We start from the raw sequence: 12,488 nt of genomic DNA, 5'->3' as shown, positions 1-12,488 counted from the left end.
GAGGGGGATTGGTGTCGGAGAGGCAATTAGAGGAATGATGCCCTTTGTCTGTGTTTCTCCCTGCAGTAGCTGAAAACTTGCAGGAGTGGTAGAAACTGGCTTCCAGCTGCTGCAGAGAAAACAGGGCTTCTGTCTGTAATTGCCCCTCTGCCTGACTACACTGATTCCCTGTGCCGTTGGGGCCCCCCTGTGTGCCTGGGTCCCCTACAGGAGGACTGGTGGTCCCCCCCCCCTATCAGCAGCCCTGGTGCTATTCACTAAATCACCTACACTAATATGTTCCTATAGAAAAACCCTACCTTTTCTGTTGCGATCACCAGCTCCCATTTGCTTACAAGATGGCTGCCCTCAACCTCTACCCCCCCTCTCCTACTTTTTTTGGCTGCTATGAGGCTCAAACTATGGTTAAAGGCTGTGCAGGGCATTATGGGTCAGTTCCATATAACTATCTAAATTTCAACAAAAAATTGCTAACTGAAATTGAATTGGGAGTGTTATTTTTCTTCGTTTGATTAGTTATAGTTTACTTATGTCTTATGTTGTCCTTCTTTTGCAGATCAAATGTTACCATAAATCATATTACACTGAAAACCAGGATATCGTTTTCAGGCTGCAATTCCATACAGGAGCTGTTCATGGCCAGAGACTTTATTTTGGGAAAGAAGACTTGGATCATGCAAATAATGGTGAGGATTTTATCAGTATGTAAAATATTTGTCAAATATTTAAATTGTATGTATATAAAATAACTGCCCTATATTTTGGAGCTTCAAAGCACAATTCTAATCAAGCTTAAAAATGCTAAGCAGTATATATATATATACTGTATAGGAAAATACATAACTGGTAAAACAACATGTAAAATAAAATAATGTAAATGCCTTTTGTGATATCCACATTTAGTCCTCTCCTGGCCTCCTCTGGTCATCAGTGACACTAATCCACCATTGTAGACAGTGTCACCTGCTCACCATACTGAAAGAAATCAAGAAATCCCTTCTCTGCTGTGCTGTCATGCGGATTCCAGGATGGAGCAAGCAGCTCTAAGCAGATTATTCACGACTCTGGATCCTCCCAACCTACACCAATGCAACTTTATTCCACTGAAACCAGTAGTTAGAGGTTGTTTTTTCAATCACTAATAAAGGAATTGACATTCTCTTTTCACCGTATTCTAGGTCCTATTTGTCTAACACAGTGTCAGCCTCACAGCAGCAGAATTGTGCGCAATTGTATAGCACTAATTCTGAGCACTGTGCAGGAGTCTGAAAAAGATTCAATTCAGAACGCTCTGTCTACATGTTGAAAATGTGACCTTGTATAGTGATTTTGGTGGAGGCTGGAGTGGTTATCCAGTGAAGAGGAATTTATAAGCTTTGTACTTTGAGAAATGTTGGCTATTACATATATTTTCTGCATGAGGAAATATTTGAATGGGAATTGGAGCATTTTATTTAGCCATGCCTACTTTTTGCTGCTGTTACTTGATCACCATGGTAAACTTTCTGGGTTTACATTTCGAAATGCATTAACAGTGTCTTAGGCATTTTACAAATAATTATTTTCTAATCATTCCTGTGTTTTAGAGGTGCACAGAATGGAAATTTTGATGCCCAAACCAAAACCAGAAATTTAGGATTCACTTGGCCAAAATGGAAAATGATCATTTTAAAAAATAAAAAAAAAAAAAAAAAAAAAAAATATATATATATATATATATATATATATATATATATATATATATATATAATATATATTTGTATAATATAAAAATATACATATTTGACTTTTTAATTAAAATCATGAATTAAAATTAATATACATTTTTCAGCCATTATCAGCACCTTTATCGCTAGAAAAGTTCAAGAAAATGCATCACTTTAAATTCTATGTATGTCTTCCCACTAGTCTATTGCGCTTCTGTTGTGGTGTTAAAAATCTTGCTTGCTGCATTTTTTGGTCAGGTAAAATAACTGCACTAAAAACATACCTCCCCTTGAAATACATTGAAAACCCAGCAAGAATGCATCAATAAATGTTTCTGATGTCGTTTTTGAGTCACATGACCTATAAAAACCACACCATAAGCACAGTAAAATCGTGAGAAAAGTGTTTTCGGCACCTTTTTTTTTTTTTATTGGCACATTTTTCCTTATCGGCAAAAAGCCTGAAAACACCATTTTTGGACAGAATATTTTGGCCGCTGAAACTTCATCAAAGAATCAGAAGGCCGGACACCTACAATACACTAAAAAGCAGGTGTAACTAGAGCCTTATAGTAATTTAATTCAATTTTAATATTGATGTAAAGTGCTGGGGTGAATGCCAGTTGTCACCATAACAAGGTGCGCGCGCAGTTTTTATATATTTGCATTTGTTGATTACGTTAACGTCAGATGTTGATTACAGTTGTGATGCTGCAAGCCTGTCTCCTGACTTCCCTAGATGTCCAGCTTTAGAAATTACATAAACTTTATAATAGGCAGTTCTTTTTCAAACAACATAAAAACCTTAAAATTGGTGAAAACCTCAATAATAAATTAGCAACATAATGTCACCACTATTAAAATGCATTAACATAAAAGTCAATCCGTGTCCAAAATTTGAGTGCTCGAATGTCCTATGCAACATGCCCCACATACTTCATGCAAATATAAAGTGTTGCATCAAACCAGTGCTCCTCCGTGTGTCCATACTAGGGATGGACCGATTATCGGCAAAGCCGATATATCGAGGGCCGATATGCACTTTTCCCGATATATCGAAATCGGCCCCGGAGGTTACCGATATTGCCAATATTTCGGGAAATGCATGTACCGGAGTGATGCCTGCAGCTAGAGGCATCACCCCAATACTGGCGTCCATAGCCGACGGTCGGTTGTCTTGTAATGGCAACCCATGCAGCTGAGAAATCATTACAAGGAGCGGGAGGGGACGTCCGCCCTCCCGCCACCTTCCGTTGCACACCCGGGTCTCCCGTCCCACCGGTAGACCCAGGCAACAAGCCTGCACGGCCACCGAAGGCCCAATCAAAGCCGCATTTGGCTCTCCATGCATTAACCTGAAGTGATGTCATGAGTGACATCACTTCCAGGTACTGTTTGGCGCCAGATTTTAAAAAATGACAGCATTCAAAACAGCCAAACTTGGCGTTTTGAATGCTTTTAAGTGCAGAGGAGGGGTTTGGGGGTCTTTTAGACCCCCAGATCCCTCCACAAAAGTACCTGTCAAAAAAAATAAATAAAAAAAAAACATTTTTTTTTAAATGTACAAAAATATCAGCCGATACCGATATGCATTGGCCAATACATTAGTATCGGCAATGAAAAACCGATATCGGTCGATCACTAGTCCATACCATGACCCCCTTTCAGACTGTAACTCACCAAAACCTTAGACACAGGTTTTAAGTGGGTCTAACAACGCTTCAATTGATTTACAAACAAGATAGCAGTGTAGCCAACTCTTTTGCTTCCCCCTTCACTGTCTTTCCTGTTAATAAAAACCGCTTGTTTAAAGGTTGGAACATGAGCTGTTCCCCTTAGGACCCATCAGCTGCCATAACGGGACACTTCCTAAAAGAGTTAACCACTAATATTGTACAAGTATTTCCTACCATGTTTAAGGGTTGTCATTGCAATTTTACTGTTCAGGGAGCCTCAAAAGACCTACTTTGATCTCACAAAAGATTTCTTGGGGGGTTATTTATCAAATCTAGAGCATTTTTGCATAGTAACTGTAACAGAACCATGACCCACACTGTGTTTGTGGGCTTCCGTCGGTATACGGCTTCCTTCAGTCTTGAACATAGATATCAAATATTCCTGCCGCTCCCCATACAAAGCTAGCCGACAACTTAGCTTGTTCTGTAACCTTCTGCTTTATTGAACAACGCACACAGTTTATATACCGCATGAACATTCCCCTCCTGATCAGATTACCACACACAGGTCAGGGGTTGCCTGATTACATTATCATATGCAGATGAAATTGTATACAGAAATTAACCTGAATGAATTATCTAGCCGTCTGGACAGAAACAATATGTGAGTTCATTAACAATGGGACAGACAGGCTTCACAGAATACACATCACACCTCAATACACAGACAATAGGAAAAGTGTGGCATTGACAGACTGTCTGTCTCTGACATTGAAGTACAATACACATTATAATAAGTGTACACAGAACCCATTTGAAGCAATCCAAACCATATTCTCAGTGTCCATTTAGTATCTGTCTTTCACTCCCAGTGACGGTGAGTAACGTCACAGTAACCAATCAGCTTCTATCTTCAGCTTGTCCAGTCAAACTTTGAAAATGAAAAATAGACAGTCAATTGCCATGCACAACTGCTATAGATTCTGGCTGCCCCAGTTTTGATAAATTCCCCAGTATGAATTATAACTGGCTGAAAGGGGAAATGCAGGCCTGCTTATGAGTGGCTACTGTGACCATAGTCACTTCCATCTGGGAATTTCCCCACTGCCCTAGATGCATAACCTGATTCAGCTAGTTAATATACAACTAAAGGCAAACATTTTCTTTTAGTTTTGGATTGAGTGGAGAGGCATTAGGAAACTTGTCAGGTTTTGATTGCTAGTGAACGAGAGCCCCAAATATTGGGTTGTGACCAGAATAAGACTAGAAGGAACATTTTCCAACGTGATTTCCTCACTTTAGAGGGATTTCCTCTCACTTTCTGTTGTGGCTATTGGGCAGGAAGGTAACCCCAGTTATCACAAATGCTCAATTACCTTATATTTGTCATGCAAAATACAATGCTTTTGGGTGATCTAACAATGATCTGCACTTCGAAAAGCTCATGGCTGCTGGCATTGGGCAGTTTGATTCTTCTCTGTTTCTCCATGTCCCTTTGGGTACAAAGAGACCTGCAAAATCGTTTAAAACATTTTCTGTTTATAAACAGATAGAATGTGCAGTCTATGACAATTGGATCACTCCAGACAGGATTTTTAATTCCCCCCACCCTCCTATAGTTTATCTTGCTGTTTCATTTTACCTATTAAAGATGTACCTTTTTTCAAAGATTCTGCAGATAGAAAGTTTGAGATCTATCTATCTAATGGCTGTCCTGCAACCATCCCCTTCTGCAATTTCACAGCTGGCTTTTCACTGCACATGCGCGAGCCGCGCTTTATGAATGGTCCTGCAGCCTTCTGGGACCTGTGACGTGCCTCAGACGGCAGAAATTTTGGCCCCTCTCTTTGCCCGCAGCCTTCTGAGGCACGTCACAGGTCCCAGAAGGCTGCGGGCAAAGAGAGGGGCCAAAATTTCTGCCACTATTTTGTCTGTTGGTGCCAGGCACGCTATTTTTGCTGAGCCATTGCCCAGGTTTAGTTCTGTCTTATCTACAGTGTTCCTGTGAGACCTGTGACCTTTTATCTGCATCTGTTTACCAGTTACGAATCTGGCTGGCCTTGAACTCTGCCTGCATTGACCCCAGCTTGTTCTCGATCTTCGCTTCTACCTGGGTCTGATGCCATTGTTCCAATCATCTGTTCCCGCCCTCTACTTATACCCTGACCACAGTCCTGTCCTTATGTCTGTACTCGATCTGTTTTGCTACTGACCCAGCATGCCTGACTCCGCTGCTCCTGCATCTGCTGCCTTGCAGTCTGCGCCTTGAGTACCTACCAGCTGCCAACCTGTTCTTGTCTACCCCTGTTTACTGACCAGCTGGTGCCAGCCCTATACCTGTCTGGGGTTAAGCCGGTTCCTGCTCACACCTGTCTGCTGACTATCCAGTACCCGCTCATTCCTGCCTACTGTTCAGCCAGTCATCTGCTTTTGCTCAGCCAGCCTATCCTGTCGTGGTCTGCTGCCTACTTATGTTACTGCTTGAAGGCCCTGCTCATCTTCACTAGTGGCGAAGACCATCGGCACTTGTGCCACACGCATTCTCATGCCATCTGTCCACTCTACCAGGGGACCTGAGCTTCTGAGCTGGAGGTGTAAGAGAGGCCTTCTTCATCACCTCAGACCCATCCACCAGCTACGTAATACTGAGAAACTATGACCTGGTGACCTTCACCACCACCTCACCAGCACTTGGCACACAGTCACTTTATACAGATTCTATTTGCACTAATATTAGATTATATATCTATTTATATTTTTTATGATGTGTATATGTTCTTGATATCTAGTATTGATTACCAAGTCATTTCCCACTGTGGGCTTATTATTTAGTGTCTGATTTTTAATACTGTGACTACACTTATTGTTTGGTTGAATCCCTCTCCTACACTATATCTGTTATTTACATCTATAGTAGGCAGCGCCATTTTTCCTCTCCCCTTATCATCTCGGGCATATAGGCGGTGTCACCGCTATTTCTGTCCCTCCTGTCCTGGCCAACCTGATCTCTGTATCCAGAACTGTTTCCGTTGCTATCACACAGCAGTGGATTATTAGTATAGGGTACTGCATGTGCCATCTAGGGCACTCATTCACACAGGGTGTCGAAAGATGTTAGATGGCTATCTCATTTTAAGAGACCCTAGCCTGGAACATTTTAAAGTTTTCTGTAGTTAAACCCTCCCCCAAAAAAAGCCAAAAATAGTTGTAATTTTATTTATTCTATAATTTTACTGTATTTTATACTATACTGTAATTTAGTTTTTAGTTTTAATGTTTCTGTGTTTTGTAACCCATTGTTTGCTTTCTAGGTACGCCATTCAGCTGCAGCACTGATCTTATTCTGACAGCAACAGGGTTTGCTCTCACAATGCGTAAATTGGTGACTCCAGTGCTGTAGGAGGGGATTTCACCACCACAGTTAAAAAAAGGAGCATATATGGCAAATCATAGGGGCTGGGGTGGACAGAGGGCGGATCGCCCCTAAGCTTTGCCTTATATTTTTTACTTTCTTTTTGGCACAGATTGCAAAAAAAAGAAAAAAGGCTGTATTATTGTTTTATTGTTCTTCTGTTTTATTGTTAATTGTTGTATGCTTTGCAGGTACGCCATTCAGCTGCAGCAACAGGGTTTTCTTTTAGCATATGTAAGTCAGTAAATATAGAAAATAAAGGAGGCGCAAGTACCTAGTGCATTACCCTTGGACACCTTTAAAATGTTTATTAAAATGCCAAATGTGGAAAGGACGTGCCCCTGTAGTAGGACCGCGGATGCGTTTTGGGAGGCACGCTCCCCATAGAGCTGGTCTATCCTTCTCCAGGCCCAAATTTATACTAAATGTGCTTGCACAAATCCCTCCCCCTCCTCCGTGTACGCTGGGCAGGGCCAAATAGTATCCATGCCAGCCAACAACATAAACTACATTTAGTAACCATCACTATCCATCCATGCATGACATGTCCTTTCCACATTGTGGTGGACTCATTCTGTGCGATTTTTGCTCTTCATGTTTGTGAGAATGTTTTTGGCATTTTAATAAACATTTTAAAGGTGTCCAAGTGTAATGCATTAGGTGCTTGCGCCTCCTTTCTTTTTTATATTTATAGTCTTTGGAGTCTCCCCATCTGAGGAGAGCAGCATGCCTATTATTCCCATTATTCCCATTGGAGTGAGCGTTTGGGTCATTCAGTTGTTTGAAGAATATGTAACTCCGTGACTACAGAGCTGTAGGAGGTGATTATCATCGCAGTTAAAAAAAAATATGCCGAAGCATAGAGGCTGGGGTGGACAGAGGGCGAATCGTCCCTATGCTTCGGCATATATTTATCGTTCGATTTGAATGGAGGAATCTGTTAGGTTCCTTATTTTCCATTCAGCCCATGGTCTGAACAAAAAAAAAAAAAAGAACATTGCATGTATGCCCATCATTAAAAGTGGGTGGATGCAGGGTGGTATTCTAATGGTGGGCATACCGCACACTTTTTCTGCCAGAGATTTCTAAATCCACATCGATCAATGTGAATAAAGGGAATCTGTTAGATTCTCTTTTTTTGTTCAGCCCACAGGCTGCATGAAAAAAAAAAATAACTTTTCACTATAAATCCTCAACAAGCACCAGCAACATACTGTTTTGTTGCAGGACTTTGGGTGGTTATACTGGAATGATGTCTGCAGGGTTAGGCATCATCATGGTATCATATTTTTGAGCTGGCAGTCAGCTTTCATGTAAAAGCAATCCTAGCAGCTAATTAAAAAATAAAAGTGAAAAAAAAAATGAAAGGGACAGTGTAAAATAAAATGAAAAAGCTAAATAAATAATAATGAAAAAAAAAAAAATTAAAGCACCCCTGTCCCCCTATGCTCACGTACAAAGGTGAACGCAAGCATTGGTCTTCTGTTATATGTAAACAGCAATTGCACCATGCATGTGACTTATCACTGCAAAAATCAGATCAAGGGCAGTAATTCTAGCAGGAGACCCCCTCTGTAAATCTAAAGTGGTAACCTTTAAAGGCTTTGAAAAATGTACGTAGTTTGTCGCCGCTGCACGGCATGCGCAATTTTAAAGCATGTCGTGTTTGGTATCTATTTGTTGATATTTTTTGTATCCAGTTTTGAAGGCCCTGAAATGTCAAGATAGCACAACTGCCCCCCCCCCCCCCCCCCCGTGACCCCTTTTCGGAAAGTAGGCACCTAAAGGTATTTGCAAAGAGGCATGGCGAGTATTTTGCAGATCTCATGTGTTGCCACAATTTTTTGGGAAAAATGAAAAAAGAAGAGGAAAATTTATTTTTTCTTTTCCTTTTTAAATTTTCAAAACTTTGTGACAAAAAGCGAGACCTGAAAATACTCAACATGCCTCTCAGCAAATAGCTTGGGTGTGTCTACTTTCCGAAAAGGGGTCATTTGGGGGGGTTTGTGCTATCTTGGCATTTCATGGCCTCCGAAACTGTGATCGGTAGTGTGGAAGTGAAATGAGCAATTTATGCCCTTAGAAAGCCTGATGGCGGTGATTGGTTTTTGGGGTCCTGTACGCCGCTAGACTGCCAAAAGCTGAAGAATGTATTTTTTGGTATAATTTCACATATACCCATGGCATGTTTGAGAAATATATCATTTAAATGACAACTTTGTGTAAAAAAACATTTTTTTTTTTAACATTTTTTTAATTACTTCTGACAAAAAAATAAAATTTCTCTTTCGTTCATTGACGGACTCAGCTCCATATCTTCTTTGACCCTTGAGTTATGCTGCTCCTCATAGGAGTAGGACACTAGGCGGAAAGAAATCGACCACTCCCCTAGGGCAGTCCTAGGAGGTATACTCCCACTTCATGCTATAGAACTGCAATCAAGTCTGTTCCAGTGAGAACTACAATCAACTGCTGGACTGGGCGACGCACTGGATATCCTAGATCCTTACGGTCTTCCCAGTCCGGCAAGCGCGACCTGACTGCAGCTCTGCGCTAGGTCGACCACAAGATAGCCCCACTGGAGGGCGGCTGGCCGTCACGTTGTATGTCTTGCATAGCCCTGGTCATGACCCTGGTCACGACCTGTGTCGCATCGTACCTCTGGCCCACAGCTCCTCCATTCCAAGATGGTGCGGTGGTCTGCCCAGAGTGGTGCACAATCAAATCCAAGGTGTGGTGGTTAGTGTCCCCTCTCTGGTGAATTCTTGGGTGGACGCAGGCCCCTCCCCAGGTTGGTAGCCCCCCATGTGTCCTTCCTTCACAAATGGTGCCCCCCCACCAGTGAGGCCCCCCTGCACAAACATCCTCACTATACCCCTTCAGTCCTCTCTCCCCCATTTACATGTTTGGGGGGTTAGGTGGTGATGGGGCTGGAGAGGGGAGGGAGCGCGCCGCCGGCTGCTCAGTTAGCGTTTTTCTGGGAAATCTGTCCTGGTGGGGGTCCCTGCCAGATCCCCCCTTGCTGGCTGCATGTACCGTAGGGTTCTGTGGGGGTCCCGGGAGTCACGGTGGCACGCCATGGCGCCACCATTTTGCTGTGGATGGCTGCTATTGATATTGGCAGCCATGTTTGTGTAGCTCGGGGACCATGTTTTGGTATTTCCCCATTGAAATCAATGGGGCGGCTATTTTCTTGTAGCCTGGAGAGCTGTAAATCAGCGCTGGGCCTCTAGTGGCAGTGCCTGGGTCTCCTCTTCCTCTCTGATCACCGCACGGCAGGCAGCTTGACGCTCTTGGTTCCTCCCGAGTCTATGGTGGTGAGTCCCTGTGGGTGTGCAAGCTCCCTCTTTCTGCTATAGCAGCGCGTTTTGGTGCGCTGGGACCTGTGGTGCCACTGGTGCAGCGGTGGTGGGGAAATTTTTTTACAGCAATTTCCCCCCCCCCCCCCAGATTTGGCTGGTGGTCCCCGGCTTAACCATGGAGTCCCTGGACCATGTGTCACCACCTGACCCACTCTCAGAAGCTGCTGGACCCTCTGGGTTTGAGTCCGCCTTGGCAGCCATGACCGTAGTCCTGCAGTCACTGGTGTCAAAAGTTGATATGGCCCTTCAACATAGGCCTAGCAAAAAGCGTCCCCTCCTTTACCTGCATCCTCTGTCTCCTCAGATTCTGATGTTGATTTGGCCCCAGCGGACGCGCGTCACACTACTGGGTTTGCGTCCACCCACCCTGAGTGCTCTGACAGTGAGGATGAATCCTCTTCCACTACAGCCACGAATGAAAAGGTGCTTGTGGAGGCACTGATTGTACCAGTGCGGGGAAACGTTAAAGTTGGAGGACTAAGCTAATGCTGCACCAGTGCAATTTGGTACCCGCAGACCATTCAAGGCGACTAAGGTATTCCCCTTTCCTGTCTATTTTGACAATATTGTCGCAAGTCAGTGAGGTTCCCCAAAACGCATGATCGGGATACCTAAGCATTTCGCTAGGAGGTATCCTTTTGAAGAGTCCCTTTTAAAGAAACTAACAGTTCTGCCGGTGGTGGATTCGCCGGTGGTGGATTCTCAGGTTTCCAGGTTAAAAAAAACAATGCTACTGCCGGTGGAGGACTCTCCATCCTTTAAAGACCCGGTGGACAAGAGAGCTAAGTCTCTGGTCTGATAACTTTTTAACCTTGGTCTCCCAGACCTTAATGGAATGGGCAAAGCTTCTGCACCAGGATTTGGAAGGGGGTCAGCATTCTCCTTAGCTGACGGAGCTGGAGGATCAGTTGGTACAGGGGTTACAGTATATCTGTGGTGCCTCTGGATGTGGCTCCTTTAGCCTGCAGAGTGTCTGTGACAGCTGTGACTCTTCACCATATGATTTGGCTGAAATGATGGTCTGCGGACCAGGCTTCCAAAAAGGTGCTGACCGATCTCCCCTTTGTAGGAAACTGCCTGTTTGGAGCTTCTATGGAAGAGATCATTAAAGGTCTTACGGGAGGTAAGAGTACCCTGCTACCACAGGTCACCAAGAGCAAAGAGCCTCGTCGCAAGCGAGGTCCTTTTTTCTATGCTCACAAACGGCCCTTTTGACCCATGGGATCGCAGGACAAGGGATCAAAATCCGCCTGTAACTTTGCGGGAGGTTCTAAGATACCCTGGTCTGTTAAGTCAAAAGTGGGTTCTGCTGGTCCTGCAGACAAGTCCACCTCTGCCTGAAGGGGCGCCCTCATCCGTACCTGGGGTGGGGGGGACGTCTTCGCTTCTTTCCAGACCTGTGGACCTCTTTCATTCAAGACAAATGGGTCCACGAGTTGATTCAGTCTGATTACAAGATTGAGTTTCAGTCCTTGCCTCTGGCAAGGTTCTTCCCTTCCAACTTGGAAGGCAAGGTTCGTCCAATCTTGGATCTCAAGGCCCTGAACCACTTTGTGCAGGTTCAGAAATTTTGTATGGAGTCCATTCACACGATAGTGGCATCCCTTCATCAAGGGGATTTTCTGGCCTCTATCAATATCAAGGACACTTACCTTCATATCCCAATATGTCAGGCACAAGCGTTTTCTTCGCTTTGCCGTGGGCGAGGAGCACTATCAATTTGTGGCGTTACCCTTTGGTCTCGCCTCCGCTCCTTGGGTTTTTGCAAAAGTTTTGGCCCCGGTGTTGGCTTTGCTCAGGCAGAGGGGGATTGCGGTACTGGACGATCTCCTTCTGCGCGCAGAGTCCCCGACTGTCTTGAAAGACAATTTGGACATCACTGTGCGAACCTTGCAAAAGTTTGGATTCAGTCTCAGCTCAGGTGTTTCTTCCAGTTGTAGCATGCGATTCGGCTTCTGTTATCCAACCGGCGGTCATCTCTCAGGACTTGCATGCAAGTGCTGGGCTTGATGGTCTCCACCTTCGAGGTGGTTTCCGTTTGCTCAGTTCCATACCATGCCTCTGCAAAAGGAGATTCTTGCCAAATGGGACTAGAATCCACATTACCTAGACAATCTGATCCTGTTGAACCGGGGTACGAGGGGGTCCTTGATAGGTGGCTCCGCTCCCCGGCACTTTGAAAATCCTTTCTCCCCCTGTACTGGACAGTGGTTACCACGGGAGGTGTCTTGGGCACTGATCTGGCTCAAGGGGCTTGGACTCAGAAGGAACCTAGTCTGCCAATCAATGTCCTGGAGATTTGGGCGATCAGGCTTTGCCTGTCCCTGTGGAC

The 12,488-nt window shown here is 44.1% G+C and overlaps 1 protein-coding gene across 1 annotated transcript in view; it reads left to right on the top strand.

Moving 5' to 3' along the window:
* The window catches only part of TNS3 (tensin 3), a 504,601-nt gene that overhangs the window by 210,898 nt on the left and 281,215 nt on the right, over positions 1-12,488 (top strand). The window contains exon 10 of the mRNA XM_082257842.1: positions 557-686. Within this exon, the coding sequence (XP_082113968.1) occupies positions 557-686 (130 nt within the window). The remainder of the gene's footprint in view (positions 1-556; positions 687-12,488) is intronic.

This window comes from Pelophylax lessonae (assembly GCF_965119305.1).
Source record: "Pelophylax lessonae genome assembly, chromosome: 5".
Classification (NCBI taxonomy): Eukaryota; Metazoa; Chordata; class Amphibia; order Anura; family Ranidae; genus Pelophylax; species Pelophylax lessonae.
Note: the sequence above shows the minus strand (reverse complement) of the source record. Positions and strands in the feature narration are given on the sequence as shown.